This window comes from Buteo buteo, chromosome 17 (assembly GCF_964188355.1).
Source record: "Buteo buteo chromosome 17, bButBut1.hap1.1, whole genome shotgun sequence".
Classification (NCBI taxonomy): Eukaryota; Metazoa; Chordata; class Aves; order Accipitriformes; family Accipitridae; genus Buteo; species Buteo buteo.
Window position 1 is genome coordinate 19,695,045 of NC_134187.1, and position 23,460 is coordinate 19,718,504.

A 23,460-nucleotide genomic window follows, 5' to 3' on the forward strand; every position below is an offset into this window, starting at 1 on the left:
CTACAGTGGTCAGGGAGAATAGTACAAGTCCTCTTTCTTAACAGCCTTTTACATACTGGAACATTTTTATTGCACTTTCTCCTATGTTTCTTCTTCTAGAATGAGAATCAATTTTCAAGCAAATCAGTGTTCACCCCTTTCTCATAGAAAATGCTTTCTGGATTCTCTGATCATTCTTGCTGTTCTTCTCTAACTCTCTCCTGCTACTTCACATCCTCTCCAATTGCCCACATAAGAGGTCATAACACTCCAACTGACCTCTCACCAGCAGTGAGAATGGAAGAATTACTTTATGTTTCACATGTGAATATGAGATTTGCTTTTATGTCACAGTATTTTGGAAGTCTGATTTGTTTACTCATGTGTAGTTTGCTTACCCTTAGCCTAATTCCTTTCCACAGAACAGTGCCTTGCTGTTGTTTCCCGTTTTGTTTTTGTGTATTACTCCCAATCTTTGGTAGTATTTTGCCTTTGCTGTTTGAATCACGGCCAATTTAACATTTCAGTTTCTCAACTTGACAAGATTATTTTGCATTCTGATCCTGCCCTCCATAGTGTCTGTACCACTCCCAGCTTAGTATCATCCGTATGTTTTACAAGCATGCTTCTAATTCCATCATACAAGCACCTAACCAAAAAATAGAAACACTGCAAACCCTAAAGAGATCCTGGTGGAAAAGATCATCTAGCAAGTCTTTCTAGTCTACCAGTGAGCAACTTTCCAAGTACACTTTTCAGACACAGCAAACATTCATCTTAAGCTTTCATCTAGATTTCTTCCCAATTTGCTTATATGAGTATCACAGTGGCAGTATCCAAAGCCCTACTAACATCACTAATATAACAGATACTGCTACCTCTAACCACAAGACTTCTCCCTTGACAACATAAAGAAATTATTCTTCTTTACCTTTAGGGGATGATCCAATTGTACACTGCACTCAAAGATGCAACTCTCCAGCTACCAAAGCATTTATGGAATACCCATTAATAGTCTATCTAATGAAACAGATGCATTTCTCCCAGATGTTATGTACCTGGACTCAAACAAAACAAACATTATTCATTCTAAAAACTTACACATTCAGTTATAACTTCCCTCTATAAATACCACTGAAGTGTAAACCACCAAGAAAATAATTACATTTAACTAAAGGATAATGCTGGCTCAAGTGTAAATGAATCTGTCCTTGAATATTTTTAGCCTGGAAATTAGAAGGAAGCCCCTAACCATGAGAATAATCAATTTCTAAAGCAAGCTACCAGTTTGCTCCACTGGGAGCTTGATGAGTCCAAATCTAATATGCTCTGAGACTAATCACACCTTATTTGTGATCATGAAGTGTTCTCATTTCTTAGCAGCATCTAGTATCTTCTCAGCAAACATGCCAAACTTTAAATTCTCATTTTACCCACTGAGGGGAAACAGTTTATAATGTGGTTTTTTTGGCAGAACATTTAAAAGAAAGAATTAGTTTTAATTAGTCATTAAAATGTTAAAGTGGTCTTCATCACTTAATTTTATTTAACTTAGTTCAGAAAACGTGACTTCAGTATCTAATAATAATTAGCACTTTGAATAAAAATGAAAATTCCTCTGTTAACCTCAAATAATCATATCTTCTAACAAGGAACCTCCAATATACTATGCGCTTAAGTCTGTTGTTTGTCTGGAAACCAAGGCTATTTTTCTTAAGTACTCCTAGGATTTATTTATTGCTTTTAACTCTGTTTTGCAGCAATCTGTTGCAGAGGGTAAGGTCAGGCAGCTTTCCACTTTCTAAATTCTTTAATGTGGTTATTTAAATGGCAATTTTGGATAGGTCAGCCATTAAGCAGAGTCTATTAGCAACACACAGTATAATCCTAGAGACTAAAATGTATTCACTGTTTCCCCATCTCATGTGAATTTCTGTTTTACAGGTCAGGTGATTGCTGACAGAATTACAGTGCTTCTGAAAATTTCTCTGTGATAGCCTGTCTTTTCCTGCATTTTCCACTTCTCATCCTCATTTCCCACTTACATTAAGGCAACAACTAAAGGCCGTACATCAGATTTAGGCCTCTTTATGCCCCAATACATGTGAAGATAAAGAAGACATGGTGCCTTAAACTAGTAAGCTCAATTTAATTATGAAAAAAAAAAAGACACACAAAGTAAGGTTTTATATGTTGAAAAAAGGTTACCTTTTTTTCCTGTTTAAGTCCTGACTTACACTTCATTCTATATTATTGCTTTGTTTCATGTGTGATATCTATTGTCAAACAGTACCTGTGACTGATAAGCAGCTAAAATCTGGCTCCCTTGTGCCTCTCTTGGGTAATGTTCAAAGTTAACAGAACAGTCGGAGGTTATTTGGGAATCACTACCTGTTTTTGAGAATGTTTGTGGCATTTGAATATGAGAAAATGGCTTTCCCATTTTACCTGCAAGATGTTTATTTTTTTTCAGAGTGCCTCTTCAACAATGCACACATACTGCACAGTGATCTTACCAAAATGATGGTGCCCAGGCCTGCAACACATTTATCCTTCTTTAATTTGAACTTCTTGGTTTTGTTTACCTGCACACTGCTTATTTCTCTTAAAACATCAAAATCTTGCATCTGTTGCAACCAAACCCTCCAGACAGAGCTGAATATTTTGTCACAAAAAAAGACAACGTGCCAAACAATAAAAATTTATCTCCTTAAGGTGCTAGAAGAAAGGAAAACATTTGAATTTAGAAGTGATGCTTTTTATTAACTACTATCTAGGATCACATGAAAATACCGAGGGCTCCTCATACTCCCTTTTGCTATGTCCAGTTCTGATAGTAAGACCACTAAATACGAAAGGCCTGTTGTCACAGCCAACATCGCAGAGGTCAATGACTTCAAATGACTGCGTACGGGGCCTGTGAACACCACTTTTGGAATTGGATGGATGTAATTCTTTCTGAAGTTAGGAGATGCTTTCCTCCTGAGAGTGAAAATTTTTCTATAGCAAACTGAGTTACTAACACACTGGAGAGTGTGACACTATGGCAGACACTCTTGTCAGCAAGGCAGTACCAGTAACATACCCAGTTGTTTTCCCAGTAAGACCAGAACTATTAATAACTTGTATTTCCAATAGTATTATGCATATTTACAGTACCATTCTTTAATATGCATAATTACTAGGTTGCTTATTTAGGTAACAGTTAATGCACGCAGCCAGTATCATAAAATTACTCTATAGTGATGGAGATTCACTTCAAACCAGAGACTTTTAAAGACAAACATGTCTACCATACTGTGAAAACATTTTCCTGTTGAGAACTGAAAATCTATAAGTGAGTTTGAATAACATTCTATGATTTCAAGCAACAATATTAATGATTTAATTATCTATCAAGAGTAAATTATACCATTTCAATATAATTTTATGACATGAATGCCACAGATGAGATTGTCTGTAAATATTCCACAACTCAGAATTAGATTTATAGTAAGTAATAAAAGGAAGTAGATAAAAAAGGAAAAGTTTGAAATATTGGTATCAGAAATATGAAAGAACAGCAAAGAACTTGTGAGATACTAAAAATTAAAATAATCAGATACTAATTATTTAGATGCATCATTTTCTGATAAACAAAAAAGTACTACTGCACTTACACCTTTTTTTACCTATTATCATAAGTACATAGCTATATGGAAATTTATTATACTTGTGCAGTCCTGTTTTTTCTTTTAATGTGCCCTCCCCTGTCTTCTCAGGGATAAAACCTGGACAAAAGAAAGAAACTCAATTTTTTTCTAGATGAAGATGGCAGTTATACAGTATGACTGAGAGCTGCATGCAGTTTGAGGCAGTGAGAAATAGATTTTTAGTGAAATTCTGGCTCACTGAAGTCAATGGGAGCTTTACCATTAGTTTTAGGGAAAGCAGGATATTGCTCTGATTAAATTATTGCATAATTTTCTACAGTGTGTTCTCTGTTTGCTAATATACATGCATGTACTTTTAATATTATAGGTGCTTTATATTTTCCAACTTTAATTAATATCACATGGTAGAATTTTTTTGTTTTGACCACTGCCTCTACAGTTTGATACATGCCCTATAAAAATAGCTGCAGTTTTAAATGCAACAATTATTCACTACGTAGCTGTCAACAGCAATATTACCTAGCAGACTTAGAATAAAATGCATACCTGAAGGAAAATCCTTCCAATTCCACTCAACAGCTGAGGCTCTTGCTGTGGGTAATATTTGATGACAGTGTGGTAAGCATCTACAGCAAGCACGTAGTCCTAAGGGGTGAAAAGCACATGACCAGATATTTAAGCTCAGCATTCTTCAGCCTTTATGTTGCCTTCTTGTTAAAGACACATTCAAACAGAATTAAAGTAATTGCAACTTGTCAGTGGGACAGAATTTCTACCTATCACTGCAGACTCTAGTAGCTGACTATATTGGTCTTTTCTCAGTTATACTGGAACTGCATACACAGGAGTTTTTTTTTTTTCTTTTCAACTGGATCATATTCTGTTTGTAGCTAAATGCCAAGAACAAAAAAACCCTCAGCATTTCCTCTTCAGCTTAGATTATGATTTAGGATGAAAGTCAAAAGCCTTCTGTGTGACTGGGGTATACATACTTGAGAAGTGTCTCATGTTTCAAATATATGTATAATTCACATGATTTAACAAACTATGTTCTGAAGCTTTGGGAACTGCCTGTGCAAATGCTCTTAACTTGTGAAAAATATAATGTGAGAGAAGCTGCAATTCATGTACATTTTCAGATGACAAACTAGCACTACTGCCAAGGGAAGCAAGACCTTTTCTATCCCTCCACCCAAACCCTTATTCCCTACTACCCTACCATGTAAAAGGAAAATGAGCAGGTACTCTAAATAGAAAACTGACTTGTGCTAAAACTAAGTGAGGGCTGGCCTGGTTCTGAACTCCAGGAAGCTTTGCAAGTGACCCCAAACACACACACGCCTGCACAAAGAGCACGCTGGCAAGTGGCAGCTCTGAGATCTGCCTGCTCAAGACACAGTGCAAACGCGCCCTCCACATAATGACCAGTGACAGAAGATTAAAAAAACTCATGGTCCCACTTCCCACAGAAAGAAATGCCCATGTGACTGGTTACTGCGGTCCAGCTGTTTCATGGTTAAACCACAGTAATTCAATGGTCTGGGCAGTAAATGACTTTTAGAGCCTGGCTACATGGTCTTTGGCAGGCATACATGAGAAACTCTGCATGTGCTCTACACTGACTGGAAGACACGTAGTAGGTACACTCATGGGGCACAGGGTTGCACTAGCATCAGCTACAGCTTCTTGGAGAAATCCCAAGCAGAGACAGAGAAAGCCTGCCTTTACTTATAAAAGCCAGGCATATGCAAAGACAGAAGACTCTGTGCTGTACTGATCTGGTGCTTCCTTACAGTCCTGCCCTTCAGCTTAATACAAGAATTTGTGGTAAGTGTTAGGAAGCAAAAGACATCAAAGAATAATCTTTCAGAACTGCACAGACATCTTGGGATACTCTCTACACTACCATTTTTCTTGGTCAAATTATAGTACTCATTTCACTTGTCCCTAATGTGGTCACAGCTACTGGTAAAAGTACTTTTCCTTCATCTCCTGCCTAGTCTGAGGAGGCAAAGTGCCCCAGGTGTAATGAATTTCTTTTCCTGAGGTCACACTTAGAAGGATTGAACCCTTTGTCCAGCTCCAGAGTCCTCAGCACGGGAAAGACATAGACCTGTTGGAGCTGGTCCAGAGGAAGGCCACAAAAATGATCAGAGGGATGGAACATCTCTCCCATAGAGACAGGCTCAGAGAGTGGGGGTTGTTCAGCCTGGATAAGAGAAGGCTCTGGGGAGACCTTACTACAGTCTTTCAGTAGATCAAGGGGGCTTGTAAGAAAGATGGGGACAAACTCTTTAGCAAGGCCTGTTGCAATAGGACAGGGAGTAATGCTTTTAAACTAAAAGAGGGTAAATTTAGACTAGATATATGGAAGATGTTTTTTATGATGAGGGTGGTGAAACAGGTTGCCCAGAGAGGTGGTTGATGCCCCATCCCTGGAAACATTCAAGGTAAGGCTGGACAGGGCTCTGAGCAACCTGATCTAGTTGAAGATGTCCCTGCTCATTGCAGGGGGGTTGGATTAGGTGACCTGTAATGGTTCTACTTGACCTGTGCACCAGGTCACCATTTGGAACATACTAATTATTTCATACACACAAAAAAAATCAAGTGAATTCTTTGGAGTCTCATCCATATAAGAGAGAAATTACATGTCCTGCAACAGTAGAGGCTGATTTAAACAGCCCAGGAGGCACTCTGCAGAACCATTCTTTTGCAAACAACCTATATATTGTGGGCATAATGATTTAATTCTGAACAGTTAAGAGTTTATTCCAATTCTAGTGTGCCTTGCCATGTTCATGCTTGTTATTGGTAATGGAAAGAGTTCAGAGCAAAGACAAGGGGCTACATACACAAAAATGTATTTATTTAAATCCTGATTTATTCAGCATTCAGAACTCAACTGTGATGAAATTTATGCTACCAAAATTTTTCACAAATTTATGACTTAGGAAAAACTCAATTTTCACTGTAACGGCTCTCACTAAAAGGACTGCATTGATCATGGAGTCCCACTGTGTTCGGTAGCCATAAAAAACTTGTAATAGGGACCCTCTGATCTGGCTCCTTAGAGGAACCCCAGTCACGCTTGTATTAGCTATTAATATCGGCAAGAGCATCATTTATAAAATCTGAAGGATCGTCTATGACTGTGAATTTTATCCCTTCAAGCATAAAATGTGCTCACTGGAGAAATAATTTTATTGTATCAAATTCTAGCTTTTGTGCTCAATGCCTTCCATTCTGTGGTCTAAAGCTGCCCCTTATCCAGCGCTCAGTCTCACGCACACTCTAAGGCTTTGGCTACACAACAGAGGTGCACAGCACAACCATGAGGGACGGATGCTTTACCGTCACATCCCCAAACTGATGTAAAAACAGTTCTCAGGAGATCATGCAGTTAAGCTGATAGAACAGTGCTTCTGTCAGCTTAGTTTACAGCTTCGCATGAATTGACTGCAGAAAAGTCTCAGCCAGAAGCAGCTGCACGAGGGGGCACTGTTTGCACAATTATAGCACCACAGGCTCCCTAGTGTAGGTAGTAGCCAGCCTTGGTAGGAACAAGCAGCCAAGTAACGTCTTGGAGGCCCACGCTGCGGGGGCTTCGCGGACTTGGCCTAGTCAGGCAAAGAAACCCTCCTCCCTTTTTGCATTCCCTATGCAGTGACTGTACATCACCATATGCATTATAACTAGGAGTACATAAACATTCACACCTCCTAAAACGTGAGAGTAGAGGGAAAGCATTAAGAGTCTATGCACTGTATTTGTGGATATGGTACCCCGTTTCCATACCATGGCATGGCACACAGCATCTGTGCCTATATACCCCATGCTTCGCAGTACCTATCACAGGAATGGGACCCACTTCCTCCAGGAGATGACAGGAGACCAACTTATGCATGTCCAAAGCCACCCTTAAGCATAGGCAAGGACGGCCGCAGGATGAAACTATAAAACATTATCACAATATCCAGGCTCACTTCTAAACACAGCCTCCTTTTGCAGTTACTCCAGGATCCCACAGTGAGTTTTGCATGCATTTACTCTTCCCCCCCCACTATCATGGAAGCAGTAGTAGATTTCTAGAGTATCCTACATGTGATACAGAATGATACTATTCCATGTAAGTTATAAAAGCATCTTATCTGACATTACAATACGTTCCTCCGGAAGGAAAAGTAGATGAGATTTGGTCTCATTTACTAAAGACTTTGTTTTCATTCCCAGCTTTGCTAATGTTACATGGTACAAGAAAAATTGTCTGAGAAAATGACAAATAGAGACCCTCCCAGAGAAGTGAAGTCTTAGCTGATACAAGTTGTGGTTATGAGGACTATGACATATTAAGTACTGCCAGTAAAAAACTCAATGACTACAGCTTGTGATCTTAAAGGTGGGGCTGATGTATTGTCATGGTCTTTAATTTCTAAAGATTATGAGCCCTCAGATTTTCCACACTTCATAACAAAATCCGAAAAGAAGGACTGAAGTTACACAATTCAGGAAATGAATGAGAGTTGGCCTATTGTTTTATAATTCACAATCTCTTTTATTATGAAAATTCGGAGCTAACATTGAATATACCTATCCAAAATAGTTCTAGTAAGCCATTGGATCTACTTGCAAAAAATAGCAAGTGGGGTTTGTTTTTCCTTTAATGCACTCCAGTATAACTGTACTTTCCTTCATAAGTCACTGCATTACACATTTTCATGTTTCCCTCACCACCACCTTAAGTACTTAAAATATTAATTAGAAATAAGCATAAATGACCATGATGTGTGGAATGCTGAGAGGAGGTTCAATAAACCCTAGATTAAAAATCAGCTTCAGTTGTACAAAGTGTATAGTTCATAAATACTCTATTTTGGGAAGAGAGGACAGGGATAACTTATCCTTCCTCTCTAGTGTACTTGTGGAAGTGTTATGAAAGCAGAGATTCACAGTGTTATGAATCCAAAGAGCAGTACTGCAGCACAGTTAGGCAAAAGACACGATGATTCATGCAGTCTTTCTCCTTTAAATCATAGAGGAACCAAAGTCCTTAGGCATCAGTCCCTCGTATCACTAGTACAAGCCGTTATCTCCTTCTTTGTACAGTTTTAATTGTATTAGACCCAAACCAAAATCAATTCTAATGCTTTTGTTTTTACGAAGGGTAAGTTCTACAAAAGCTAAGACAACACTGAAAAAAAATCTAAAATGTGCAAAATGTGTCTTTAATTAGAGTGCACTTATATATAGAAAGTACTTAAGTGTTTATTCCTCAGAGAGGTAGAAGTCTGGTAAGATAATGTCAAAAGCGATTTTAGCTCAGATGAAAAGAACTTTAAAAGTTTTCAAGACACTTCCATGGTGATTTAGTAAAATGACAGACATTTCGCAATTAGATTGTTGAAATGAAGCAATGCACATCATCAGTTGCATTTTAAATGAGTATTCCCTCATGCTGCTATATTCAGGGTATGCTTTCATAGTGACTTAAGCCCACAGTTCTTCTAAATGGAAGTCTACAGTGACACATTACATGGTCTCCCCTTCCCTTCCTGCTGTATTTCCACCTCCTCCCTTAAATTGCCTCTTTTTCACATGAAACGGGAAAAGCAGATTCAGTTGATATAACCAAGATCCACCACTTCTTTGTTTTTGTCACTTGGTCAAGTCCAAAAGTGGTGCACAGAAGGAAGCCAGAATACATTTAAGAAACATTGGACAAAGAGAAGGGGATGAACAGGAAAAAAACGTATAGTAAGACTGATGTAAACTGCTACTAAACTGTATCATCGGTCACACAGATAAAGGGACACAGCAGGCAGAATTCCATACCTAGGAAAGATGGTTCCAGAGTAAAGGGAACATATGACTAATTTCCTGTTCCGCTATAGGTTTCCTGGGCAAGTTTGGGTGAATCACTTCTTTGCACCTCACTCACTCCAAAACAATATTCCCCTCCATCTCAATAATTTAATGAGATGTTTAGCTATGAAACTAATGAGGCCATATTTAAAAAGACAAGAATCATTGTGCTACATAAAGAGAATTCCTTGAGTCAGAGAAGTAATGCAGAAGAGAGATGACATGAAATAAATGTAATTAGAATTGAGGATAACTGAAATAGATTTAAATACTTATAGGCCCAACATCTAATCAAAGTCTTTTTTTTTTTTATTTTCAAGAGTCAATCCTGACAAGACCGTTCCCTATTAAATACTACTGAAGTTTTTTGGCCATAGAAAGAGGTTAGTAAGAATACAATAATCAGTTTTTCTTTTTTTATACCAATGTCACATAGTTTTACTTTAATAAATAATTATTATTAATCTACTAATAGCATAAGATATTCCATTCACCTAATAGGATTTGGGGATCAAATATAACCATATTGCAATATTGTAAACATTCACTAGATGGCAATAGATAGCACTGACTTGGAGAATGAAATCAGTTGTGGTTTTTTTTTTTAAATTACATACACTTGAAATACTTGAATAAAAACAAATGCAGTTTTTACATTGTATTACACAACAGCAAAAAATTATAAATATGTGGAACTGTTCAATTAATATAATTGTTCATGGGAGAATTAACAAAAGTGTGTTTAAAATGACTTGAAGAAATAGTTTCATACTGAATACTCTGGAAGGGGGAGAAGATGAGTATAGCATTGCAGCATGTTGCAATGGTCTTAAAAATTATTAAATTTGTAAATAACCAATATAATTCTCTCACAGACGATCTGTCACATAAGCAGAAAATATTTGCTTCATGTACTAGTCTGATTTTAACTGCAACATAACTGTGTTTGAAAAAAAATCTTTCTTAAAAACTCTCTACTACTCCATACAGGAATATTTCTGAAAAATGAGAGACTCACAACTACTCCATACCCAATGCACTGAAATGCAAATTTCAGATGGAAGTAATTATGCACTAACATGCATTTGTGGGTAATCTGGAAGTTATTGTGGAACCGTAAATTTCTAACTTAACAGCTATGAGATAGGCCCTAAATACAATTGGTCTTCAGAAGTATCTGAGCTGCAGTACTTCTGAAGTACTATTTCCAAAAAGGTGGTAATCAGTATTCACAAATATATTTCTATTACTAGAAGACAATAGCACTAACACGACCAAACCAGAAGAAAGGTGAGAGCTATGCATGCACATGAATTTGTGTGTACACGAGAAGAAAAACACTGAAAGTGTAAAAAACAATTCACAGTCAAAAGTAAAATGAACTTCTTGAAAAAAAAGGTATTACCAGCATTTTCTTATTCATATATTCTACTTAATTTGGGATGGCAACTTGTGCTTTTCTCCACTTGCTTTTTGAAAAAGATAGTTCCTTGAAAACTGAACCTATGTCAAGTATCTACTTCAAAACACAAACGCTTACTAATTCTTAAAACCACCTCATGGTTTAATGGACAATTATTTCTATTCAAGACAGAAATGTTCTGCTTGCAATATCATTATGAATACAAATTTTTGTTTTCCCTAATTCTCATGAAAAGGATATTCCATTTCATATAAAGCAGTATTTGGATAACTGGATCTTACCTAAAAAAAACGCATGCTTTTTGAGGTATTGTAATATTAAGAAAGGAGCACCATTTGGGAATTAGTTTAGTAAACATCAGAGGGTCAGGTTTGTCATGACCTTGGGCAATCAAAGAGCAGGGAGCACGGAGTGCAAATCTTCGCCTCTGAAGATTATACTGCTGACAGCTGTGCTCCGAGGCTGTTGCCACTCATTGATTTGTGAAGTACAGTTAAGCTCAGGATAACAGCAGTTTGTTGCAAGCTCAGAATGGCTGTATGCCTATTTCCCTGACCATGAGGTGAAAGGCAGAAGTTGTTATATTTCTACTTCCTGAATACATGGAGAAACTAAGAGTGTTGCACCAAATGAAGTAAGATTGCTTAAAAAAGTAAGGAGGAATCAAAGGGAAAAAAACCCGACAGTGGAAGCTTGTTACTTTTGCTTTTATTCCTTTCTCTTCCACCCCTATGCAGTAGTGAGGATTTAAACTTAAAAGAAGATATCTTACAATTGAGATAGGTTGACAAGGGAGGATCTATTTAGATATTCTGGATCTTCATCATATACCAAGGCTACAGTATTATTAATCCTCACAAACAGAGCAACATTCCTAGTGCACAGTTTGAAAAAGACAAAGCACATAATTGCTTTTAATTACAGCATTTAGTTAAGTGTTTGAAAAATTCAATTTAAAAATGCAAATTCTTTGTTGTTATTGCATGTTCTCCAGGATGATTTGGGAAGAAATAAGTATAGATATGTTCCCAAGAACATTACTGCAAATGGTTATCTATTAAATAAGACATTATTAAGTCTAATTAATTCTTCACTAAGCAAAACCTCCATGTACAGTCAGGTAGTCTTCCCTCATCTATGCACCAGTAATTCTCCTGCTCTTTCGCTGACATTCTATTCTGGAATATACGGTACCTCTGCAGTTGCTGCCACCCACATACCTTCATCATTAGCAGACAGTTTGCCATGGAGTACATCACCCGGCCCAGACGTGACCTCCACAGCTGAACAGAGGCTGCAAAATAAGAGCAGCTTGTGAATTTGCACAAATAAATTAGAGGTTCTTTCTTGCCATCAATTATTGGTCCTATGAATTACTATTTTGAAAGATCTCCCTCGTTAACACCACTGGGTTTTAGTCTAGAATTTTTAATTCTCAGCCACGCTGCACCATCAGACAGAAAATTCTGCATCTCTCTGAGGGAATTGCTGAAGCGGCTCTGGGGACCATACACAATACAACAATGCAGAGCAACAGACAGCCGCTCAGCTTTGAGTTCAGGCCAAATATTAAACACCAAAAGAAGCCATGCATTTTCTAATATCAGAACAAAAGGTGCATAAAAAGATTCAAATGATAATGAGCGCCAGTTTAAAAACATGTAATCTACAGCATTAAATGTGATAAATTCAAAAATCAAACATAGCTAAAATGTCATTTCAGAGCCAAAACATGCAGGGTGAGAACTGTCTGAGTCTGGGACTGTTTGTGCTTGCCTCTGGCTTAGAGATATGCTGGAAAAAATCTGCCAAGCCTGTCTGCTTTCCCCATGCTCCTGGAGCTTGCAGGCATTAAAAGCTGCAGCAGCAGATTTCTCTCTCTTGCTTTGCAGACTGACTCCTGATGTTGTAAGAGAATGGTTCACATAGATCCTTATTTTCTCTTGTGTTACACTACCATAGATCAATGCTAGAAATATTCCTCTAATCCTCAAAAATAAACATTAGGAGTATTAATTTAGCACATTTGGAAAAGAAATGTATCTCAGTCAATCAGCTGTCAAGGTCACGATAATGATTCAAGAAGGGGGGAGGAAAGGGAGAAGAGGCTATTTCAGTGAGATTGTGATAACTGGGACCACTCATTTGTATCAATAATGTAGTCTCTGATGAAAGCATGGCAGGTCACATAGATAATTCTTTCAGCACACATAAATGCCATTACAAATAAGAAGAGAGCTTGGTGAAATGTCTACTCCCCTTCCTAAAAATAAAAAACTTCTTCAATCCTCTCCAACATCAAAACAACAAAAAAAATCCAATCCATGAATATTCCCAAATTATCTTTTTCAAAAGAGAGGTATAATGTGGGGCCCAAGACTGAATTCAATATTTCATCCACCGTACCTTAAAATCATTCATTACTCCTAGCTTTTGTTTTAGAAAATTCCCCCTTGATCACACATCCCTACTGCGATTAATGGAGAGGATGATGTTAACCATGAGCAAATATTTTATGATACATTACTATTTTTCTTTCCTTGTGGGTGTCTGTAAAACCTGGACATAATTAAATAACTCTCCTGTATTACTTCACTTATGTTAATCTCTCCTTTTCACATGTCCTCAGTTTGGTAACCACATTCAGCTTTTTAGGACTTAGGTGACAAAAAATTAGATGTTGATTCCTGCAGTGGAGACATCTAGGTTTCCTGTTAACAATCCAATAGCACCAGATACAGTTCTCAAAAAGGACTGCAAAGCAGACAGACCAGATGTCTTCAGTCTGTGCTATAAACTGAACAGGCACCTGATCTGGAAACTGCATAGCCCTGTGCGATGAAGCTTCTTAGCACTGGCAGAAAGAGGTTAAAGAAAACCTGCAAAGCAGTAAACAAAATCAAAAAGCCAACAGCTGATTATTGAATGTTACTGAAATGCCTGAAACCCACTCTGCAGGTCCATGCACCCATGCTTCCACCCTACGCATTTGTTTTTCTTTGTTACTTATCAAGGACTCCATACTCCACACTGCCATTCATTTCAAAAGCAGCTCTGTGCACTGAGAAGTTGCAAAATTGGCATCTTACAGAATGTGTTACCAGGCAAGCAGTGCAATGCTTTATCTCCCTGCCTGTTGAAAAACTGGCAAATGAGGTGCTCTGTTCCAGACTAGAGGAGATGTACATGATAACTCCAACAGTGTGGCACCTTCTTACACCAGCAATAAGGAAATTACATGCTAAGCATAATCCCCATAATGAATTAAGGCTGTCTTCACATAAAGTTAACAAGGTTTGCTTCAGCTAGTCTCACATGAAAAAAAAACATTATCAGCCTCCTAGAGCTCCAAATGCAGCAAAGAAGCAGACAGGGAGCAGACCTGGCTGACCTCCACAGAAAATAGCAGTCAACAGTCTCTGCAAAGGTCCCATGGGCTTTTTGGCAGTCTTAAACCTACAGGCAGCAGCACAGTAGACACATGAAGATCTCTCCAAATTTTCAGCAGCCTTGTCCCTTGGTAAGTACTAGCTGCTGCTTTTCTAACTATGCCTCCTCCTGAGCTCATCTCAGCTCTAAAGCAGCAGCAGAGAGGAAAAGCAAGGAGCCAGAAACTCACAAGTGAGGCAGACTGCAGGACACAGGATTATGACACAGCTAGGAAGAAGTCCTTGTACCTTAAAGGGGGATCAGTGTCTTGGTTTTAAAGGGGTAAAAAAGAAAGGAATGTGGGGATAATAAGGACAAAAAATGATGGTAGAAAGGGGTTGATAGCAGGGAAAAAGTGAGTAGGAGAAGAGATGCAAGAAGAATAGTAGATACAAAGAGAGATGAACAGAAACTCCTGGAGTGCTGTGGATAAATCTTCAATATCAGATTATTTCTCTTTCTCCTAACCCTTTTGAGAAGAGTAGTAAAGGTATTCATTTGACTGTATTTGAAAATGCCTTTATGATATATGCTGCTCTGTCCTCGTTTCAGCTCACATGCGCATTCACTTTTTCAGGACATACCTAGATGGTGTATTAAGTAAAGTACAATAAGACATTAAAGCTGCTTTACATCCAGCCAATTTGAAGACCAGGTAGAAGAGTTCAAACAGGTCTGCACCCTTTATAAACACTGTTTTAGGGAATTGTTTATAATAATTTTTTAACTCTGCTAACAACTCTACTCAGCCTCTTCCTACAAGAGGCAGACTTGTACTTCCCACAAGCTCTAGGTGAATGTTTTCCTAGAAAGAAGTTGGTAAGATTAGCTGTTAACTGAAGCTGAAAGGTTTTTGTTTTCTTGGTATGATGTTTGTAACTTGCTAGGCACCATGAGTGGTCCATACAATCCATAACAACATGTCACCTCTTGTCCAATTCTTAAGTGTACTCAAATGACCTCATTAGTATAAATTCCATTAAAAAAAAAAATGCTTGGACAACTAATTTGTTCTGATGACCCTTCTTTATGCAGTAATGTATCCTATACTACTAAAGTTAAGCAACTAAGAAGTAACAGGAAAAAAAGTAATTGCATATAAAATCATGAAAATGACAGTGTAGATTAATATAATCTAAATCTTATTCTAAAAAGTGAATTAGGTATTTCAGGAGTCTAAGAACCATGTAGCTACAGTGAGACTCAGCCATCTATGCAGAAGCATCCTAGGCCAGTGTAGCCCCGTAGCCCCAGTATGATGGCAGTTCAATGTAAAAAAAATTAGTGGATTTCAGACATGAGGACTGAGAGGAGCTAGTCAGCCAAGGCTTAAGATGAAACACCCATCTACCTGCGACAGCAATACACTTAAATATTCATCACTAAAAGATAGTAGTCATGTTCTTTGTTTCTTCTAAGTATGAAAAAAATTGATTTAGTGCATCAGTTTGATCAAGGGCAAAACTGTGAAATTAATTCCAGCAAATAAAAGTACAAGGTGTATAATTTCAGAGGCTGAGTAGGCTATGAGATTACAAAAATACTGTTTTAACAACTCTGGGGCAGTCTTGTGAAAACTTCTGGCATACTTAGGCAAGCGATAAAAACACACTGTCTGTGAAAAAAATGTTTAAAGAATACCTACCTTGTCTGTTCTCCTGTGTAATGCTAGTCATACTTCCATCTTCAGCTAAGCCTTGTTCCAAATTTTCTAATATCTGTAGTAAATTTTTTAAAGTAACCAACATGAGTTTTAACAGCACTATATATTTAATGCAAATTACCTACAATTGACAGTCTATATGTAAACCAATTCAGGCAGGAATGCTTCACCTAGGTACAGTTCAAAATTACTGATTATTACCATAGCTACATCAATTGCACAAAGTAAGAAAGCCATTGTATGGTAGAAGAATGTTAGAGTTCAGGTTTATGATACTTACAGAACATTAAGTGTCAGCACACTCTAGGGACATACACATTTTGTTAAGCAAAACATGAAATATGCTTCACCAGAGAATGAATGTTAATGACCACATAGAAAGTCAAACTGTTTTTTCATAGAAAGCTACTACCTTTTGACTCCTCTACCCTAAGTATAGGCTCTGGTTTCATCCTTTTGTCCTTAATGAAGTACTCCTCTTAGTTCTTGCTGCAATTTCCTTCCCCAAGTTTGGGTTTTATTGCTTCTTTTTATTTATTATAGATTTTTAAATCATCTAAATTGTTGAGTGAATGGAACATTTGTTGTTTTATTGGAAGAATGAAAACGTATACTTAATGAAGCTTCTGTCTTAAGCACTTTTAAAATAGGTATGCAAGGTTCCATCTGAAATGCAAGTCAACTTTCCTTTTTCTAATCCCATTACAGTTTCTCCAAATTTGTTTTCTGATTCCCACAGATCACCCCATTTTTTCTGTTACAGATTTATAACTGTGGTTGTAGAACAATGCTTGAGATTTCCTTCAAAAAACCATTAAGGGCACTTGCTCTTTAATCAGCCGCTGTGGTTAGCCGGTTAGGGAAATATAAGGCACTGCCTCTTCCGGGGACTGAGTGCAGAACACAGAGTTCTGAACACAGAGCTCTCAGCTGCTGTCAGTATAAGAAGTAATTGGTTTTTCCTACACCAGCAAAGCATTCCAATTGTGCTCAGTGCTTTGTAAGCAAACACTTAAAAACAACCCAGGAAATCCTCCAAAGCAAAGACAGGTAGAAATCATCTGGCCTCAGACAGTGTGTTGGTGCCTTCTACAGCCAATGAACAGCAACCAGTACCTCCAAGAAGCCAGTTCATGCCACCTATTTTAGACATCTTCAGGTGGAAGGAGTTGCCCTATGAGATACCAAGCTCTTTGCACACACTAGAGTGAAAGCTTGAAGTTAGGTGCCATAAATTTAGCTACAAGGAACTTAAGACCAAGGAGAGACATACAATGAAATGACAGCAATTACCACATGCTAGCTGAGCCAGGGTGATTTTCCCAATAAGAATTGTTAGCCCATGACAAATATAAGGCAGTATCTTTTAGTGTAAACCCCATTCACAGAGGGCTAGGCTAAGTTGCCTTACCTCAGATTTTGAGAGGCTATAAGCATTCACCAGTAGATACTACAGCTTAGTTGATTGGTGGCAATTTATGAGATCACATTGGCATGCCTGCAAGACTGAATCTCAGTCCCACCTTCAAAAGCAGCATAGCCACTTAGAAATCACTTGGAAACCAAAGCACCACATTTCAGTGTTAAATGCCTAGTGTATAATGAGGCACCTTGTCAGAGAAAAAACATACATTCTTCTCTCCCACAACCCAAAACCACCTTATCATCTATTTTCTATCTAGTCTAAAAACCATGATCTTTCTCTTCCCCTGGAAAACATCTAGTGATCACTTCTCATTTTCAATAAGGCTCAAAGTTCTTACTCTTGAAATGGTCTAAATGTAACAAGGTGGCTTCATCAATGAGACATGCTGTCTTGTTTAAAAAGACAATGGGTTTCTCTGAAAATGTGCTCACTAACATCATAAAAAAAGAAAGAATTAGATATTAGCATACAATTAGAGTATTACATTAACCATTCTGTGACATTACTTGGGGATATCTAGCCGTCACCTCAAGCTCAACGTAATTAAACCAGAACTCAGTGCTGATTTGAGGCTAATTGTTTTATTCCCTAGGTTTATCTCCTTTTGCCCTTCTTAAAGTATAGGAACATCATCTGCAGTTTTTCAGTATTTGGGCATTTCCTCAGTTTTTCAAGAATTGTTTAATAACAACATTAATGATTCAGGTAGTTCCTCAGTGTAAGCTATCTGGGTTAGTTGACACGAAACAATTTTAGCAAATGCCCTCATCCCACTTTTCTACAGATGTAAACTGTTTATTCTAGCAGTATCACACGGGATAGTTCTAAACACCCTTGTTTCTATTATAAAGAGAAATATGATTGAACACTACTACCACGTAATTTAAACATCAGTTTTACACACGACCTATGCTTTATCAAGACAAATACCCCTAGACTGAAGTAATATATGAGAAACTAAATACTTATGTGACCTTAATAACCGAGGCAGGAACCAATCAATAGCTAAGAGACTGAAAAGTTCATCAATTTGGAAGTAAACCAGAAGACTAGGAGATATAAAGCGTGTGTATGGAAGGGCCAGGGAGGAACATAACTTCGTGAAGGAGAGTGGTGGAACTACAGAGGGAGTGGCAGATGGAGGAATGGCACAAAGTATTTTTGAAAAGTTTTGCAGAGGTAACACTTGCAGAGGCTTTTTTAGGAAGCAAGACTGTCAACCCACTTGCCACTGCTCCACCCACCTGGTAGAAGAGCCCAGCACAGCTCTGCCACTTGAAGGATTAGGGTTAAAAAGTAATATATGATGAACTATTAGATGTGTGCATTTCCAGGAGCTCTCCCTCTATCAGCTAGGAAGCTTAGGCACAAACAAGGGAGGAGTTTAGATTAAGCCTGACTTGTTCTTTTCACATTTTGGTCTCCAGGTAAGCATTTATTAGCATGTTCTCAGCATTATTAGCACTACAGTGATCACGCCTATGTTTTTAAATAAATACTTGAAAAGAACAAACCCTTTTGTGATTTAAATTACTACTGTTACTCTTGCTGCTTGGCTGTTTGGAGACCATTTATTTCAAGGCAGACTTATAAGAGCAACAACTCATTGAGGCAATTCATGTTGGGAAGACCAGCAATAACACAGAGACAGTAACAATTTCACTGGATTCCTCCCACAAGCTGTAATGTGCATTTGGCACTACAGATTATTTATTTTCCAAACGTTGCACCTTTAGACAGAGATGTAAAATATCCAACCAGGTCTTGATTACAAATTTGCAGGAATACTGGAAAAGGTAAAAACATTATTGCCTATACAGGGAAAATGAAAATTATGTTTTAGCACTCAACCTCCAATCTTGCTTCAGGTACCCGAAATATGTAAAAAGATGAGGGCTGAAGTCACCGAGTTACCAAAATAGTGACAAAGTAAATATGGTTAGATCTTTAAGTCAAATGGCTAATCCAAAGTTGACAAGTGTCTGTAGAATCTGTACAACAAAAAGCAAGAGGGAATTTAGCAGGTTAAAAGGAAGGATCAGATAGGAAAAAAACCACAATTACATTAAGGAAGAGAAACAAAATAGAAATACAAATTTTCTTATGATAAGAATGCATTAGCATTAGCCTGGAATAGCCTCCCAGGGGATGTGACCTCAGCTCCATAGGCTGGCTCATTAAAAACTAGAAAACAACCTTGCATTGCAGAGAGACAGACTAGGTGAGCTAATAGGTCTTTTCTCTTTTCTAGCTTTTATGACTCCAAGATCATCTCATTTACATAATGACTATTCGTACGCCCTTCTGTAAATACGGATGACCAAAAATTATTTTTCCACTTTTTAAAATAGGGAAATAAAACACTAGCAGCTTTTGGTTGAAAGCTCCCCAATTAATTCTGTTATAACCCAAATGGTTCTCAAGTGTCACATACAAATATTAAGACTAATGAGTGTACGTCCTTTATGTTATTTTCTTGGTTATGCCATGCGTTTTCATAAGTATTATGAACTTTATTTTTGAACATTCAAGGTGAGATCGAGATTATTAGACCAATAGCATTCTATACAAAATTCAAAATATATATCTAAGCAATGTGTTTTGTCAGCCAACCCTGACTTCAAATGGTTAAATTATGTCTTTAAAAACATATTTATCTTTACAAGCTGTCCTTTTTCACACTCTTGTTTCTACAGTTGTCTTTGAATTGCTCCAAAAGACAAGGTATTTAATTGAATGCAAACAAATGAAGTAATCTGCAATGAGGTGTCTAGAATAAGTGATCAGAAATATTCCCTTGAGAAGCATGGTATATTTTATTTGCTCGTTTGTAGTTTTCTGTGTATTATACTTTAAAAAGGACCATCCATCAGCACAGACAATGGCTTTTCCTGACTACTGTATCCTGCCTCTAGTGGAAGCTGTCAGAAGCAAAGCGAGATCCTCTTTCTGACCACAATTGAACATACACTAATCCAGGAGAAACTTTACAAACTTGGACAGAGGAAGGCAGAGAGAAAGAGATGGCAACCTGTGAACCAACAGCAAGTGCAGAGAACAGGGGACTCCTCAGAAGAGCTAGTGGAAGACGTACAGCCAGCCTCAAAGAAGCTTTCCTCAAGGGCACAAGGGATCACACAGAACTTGTAGTGACCTAGGCCACTAGCAGTTGATGGAGTAAGACGATGAGTAAAAAGACCTGTTCTTCAAGAACTTAGCGGGCAGGGAAATATGTATATATTAATTTGAAATCTTCTTTATTTCTATTTCATCTTCTTCAACACATCCAATTTCCCTTATTTAAACAAATAATCAGCCTAGTTCATGTTCAAACAAAATCTTGTTTTATAGTTTAAAAGCTTCCTTGGTACACACTGGGTATGCTCTAAGGATATGCACTTCAAGGAGAAGAGTGCAGGCAGAGCCACCTCAAGGTTGTAGATGACTTACAGGTCTTTTAAAGAAGCAGGGGGAGTTAATTTCCTTTTCTTTTATTCCTCTATTGACCGATAATCTTTAAGCTGTGGAGAATCATGGCTGATCACACTGTAACTGAGATATGGCCATTTCAACAGTTAGCCAGATAGCTGATGAACACCCTGCTCAGCAGTCAGTTCCTCATTCACATTCATACCATTTTCCCTCTCTCAGTTATAAGATAAAGGAACTTAGAAATAAGTTAAGTTTTTGTAATATAGTGGCACCTTCATGACTGAGGGGAGATAATGCAGCACTTAATACAAGATTGCATAAAAACAAGATATGAAACAGCTGATCTGCTGCAGACCAGGGTAGGCAAATGCCAGTAGAAGTACTGTGAAATCCTGCAACAGAGGAGTAAGGCATTTCCTAGAAAAAAAAAATCACTTCAAATTGAGGAGGACTGTTTATGAAGGAAAAGGCTGGAGAGAACAGCCTGCCAGTGATATTATTAGATGAGATGGTCATGAACAGGTAACAGCATTCGTGAAGTGTTAAAAAGTAGCAGTTCTTGGCCAAATTAGATAGATCTCTCAACTGTTTCCAAATCAATTCTTTCCAACTCTATAACAAATACCACATTCATCACTTATTACCTAAACCCTTCATCTTTTTCCCTCATAATACAAAGAACTGTTTTTTTTTTTTTTTACTGTAAACATTTGGTTATCCTAGTCACTACTGTGCTATAAACAAGTTGATTTTATATTCCTAAGGCCATTATAGCTATACAATTGGCAATTATCAAATCCCTTCACTTCTGTTATCCAAGTGATTTTCAGGAGTAAATAAAGGAAACTTGCAAGAAATACTGAAAATACAAATTAATCACACGTATTTGTCTTATATACAGTTTTGAACTTTCAAGTGTCACAGATAAGACAATAATGCTGCATTTAGTCTAGAGTTTACGACATTGTAACATTCATAGTCACTGTTGCATTAGACTACTTGGGAAAGATTTCTGTAAAAAACACCTAACGAGGAATGCTTAACAGTCATAGTGTTCGGTTTAGTGGATAAGGCAAGTGCTCACAACACCATCACTCCAGTTTCAGCACCAACAAATCCCATGTTATAATTTCAGCCATAATTTTGTATCATAGCACTCGATAGAAAAAAACAAAAACCCCCAAACAAACTCAGCAGGTTGTATTTATATTCCCAAATGACTGTTGTTTCTAAAACCAGCTATTCAGACTATTTCTGAAGGATCAAGACTATTTTTGAAGGATCAAGATTATTAACAACTGTGTTTTGAGCTAGCTGGACACAACTGAGGGAAGAAAGCTCTCCTACTTGCCCTTAAACACATCTGCTTACTGTCCTCCATGTCTTGTCTGGCAAAAGCATGAAAGCAAGTGAACTATGTTGTCCACTGTTCTACTCGTTTTAGTCAGAGCTACCACAGAGGAGAGGAGGATATATCCTAAAATGGAAGAGGCATTGAATTACTTCTATTAGTGAGTTCCTTACTTCTATCAAGATGGAGTAAAAAAAGTCATCATTGAAACTTAATGTTCTTTGTAAGTGTGGCAGGTACACCTGCCCCGATAAAGACGGAAACTTCTGGACCACTGCAAAGAAAGTTAAACTAGAAGCCATGGTTTGGGGGTCCAGCTGCCCGGCTGTGTGGTGAGTAGAGTCATGTACACACACTGCCCCAAGTGACGTACCCCAGCTACCTGACCACACCAGGAACACCTCATCCAACAAAACACCTCAGTTAAGGGAAGCTTCTAGACCCCCAACCACATATGACCACGAGCCCCGATCCAACTCAGGGTATAAATGGAGCCTGACAGAAGACCCCTTTGAGCCAGTCTTCCTCGATTCTGCAGTCGGAGACTCTCCCCTTAGATCAGGACACTATCTAAGGAAACTTCCTGGGATTGAGTGCCTTGCCTTATCAGTGAGTGATATGCACATTTTGAGTCATCATTGTAAGCTTAAGTTTGGTTACAGTTCATGTAGTGATAGTTCCCAACTGACATCTTGAACCTGTAAATAAGTTTGTTTGTCACAGTGTTTACAACCCAATATTCCTGTTCAATCCGGCTGTTATATCTCAATACCACATAACATTCCTGTTCAATTTGACTGTTGCATTTTGATATCATTAAAGAAAACTGACTTTCAAAACATATCGCTGTTGGCCTAGTGTTTCTGTGACAATAAGGACAATAAAATGTATTTCTCAAACATTAAGAAATGTTAGTGCATAGAGAAGCTGTTACCTTGGTGCAGATTATCTTCATACTATGCAGTCTGTCAAGTGATTCCTGAGGATTACCTAGGTACTGAGGAAGTTCGGCATGTAAAATTCGCATGGAGAAAGGAACCATGGAACCTAGAAACAATTAATTTTATTAAATGCATTTGCTATAATGTTGTGATTTGCCTACATTACACAAGGTATTTCTCACTAGTATATACGACACAAGGTCCATTTTACCTTCATATCTTTTTCTTCTCCTGATGAAAGATATGAAAGATGAGAAAACAGCAAACTTTTTCTCAGCTATAACATGTGATGTATTGTAAA

The 23,460-nt window shown here is 37.7% G+C and overlaps 1 protein-coding gene across 2 annotated transcripts in view; it reads right to left on the minus strand.

The window, feature by feature from the left end:
* TRAPPC12 (trafficking protein particle complex subunit 12) overlaps nucleotides 1–23,460 on the minus strand; it is a 56,096-nt gene that overhangs the window by 4,405 nt on the left and 28,231 nt on the right. The window contains exons 6-9 of one of the 2 annotated variants that reach the window (XM_075049208.1): nucleotides 23,153–23,265; nucleotides 15,992–16,064; nucleotides 12,138–12,211; nucleotides 4,179–4,277 (exon numbers count right to left, since the gene is read on the minus strand). In XM_075049208.1, coding sequence (XP_074905309.1) covers nucleotides 4,179–4,277; nucleotides 12,138–12,211; nucleotides 15,992–16,064; nucleotides 23,153–23,265 — 359 coding nt within the window. The remainder of the gene's footprint in view (nucleotides 1–4,178; nucleotides 4,278–12,137; nucleotides 12,212–15,991; nucleotides 16,065–23,152; nucleotides 23,266–23,460) is intronic. The other variant, XM_075049209.1, reaches the window with a different exon arrangement.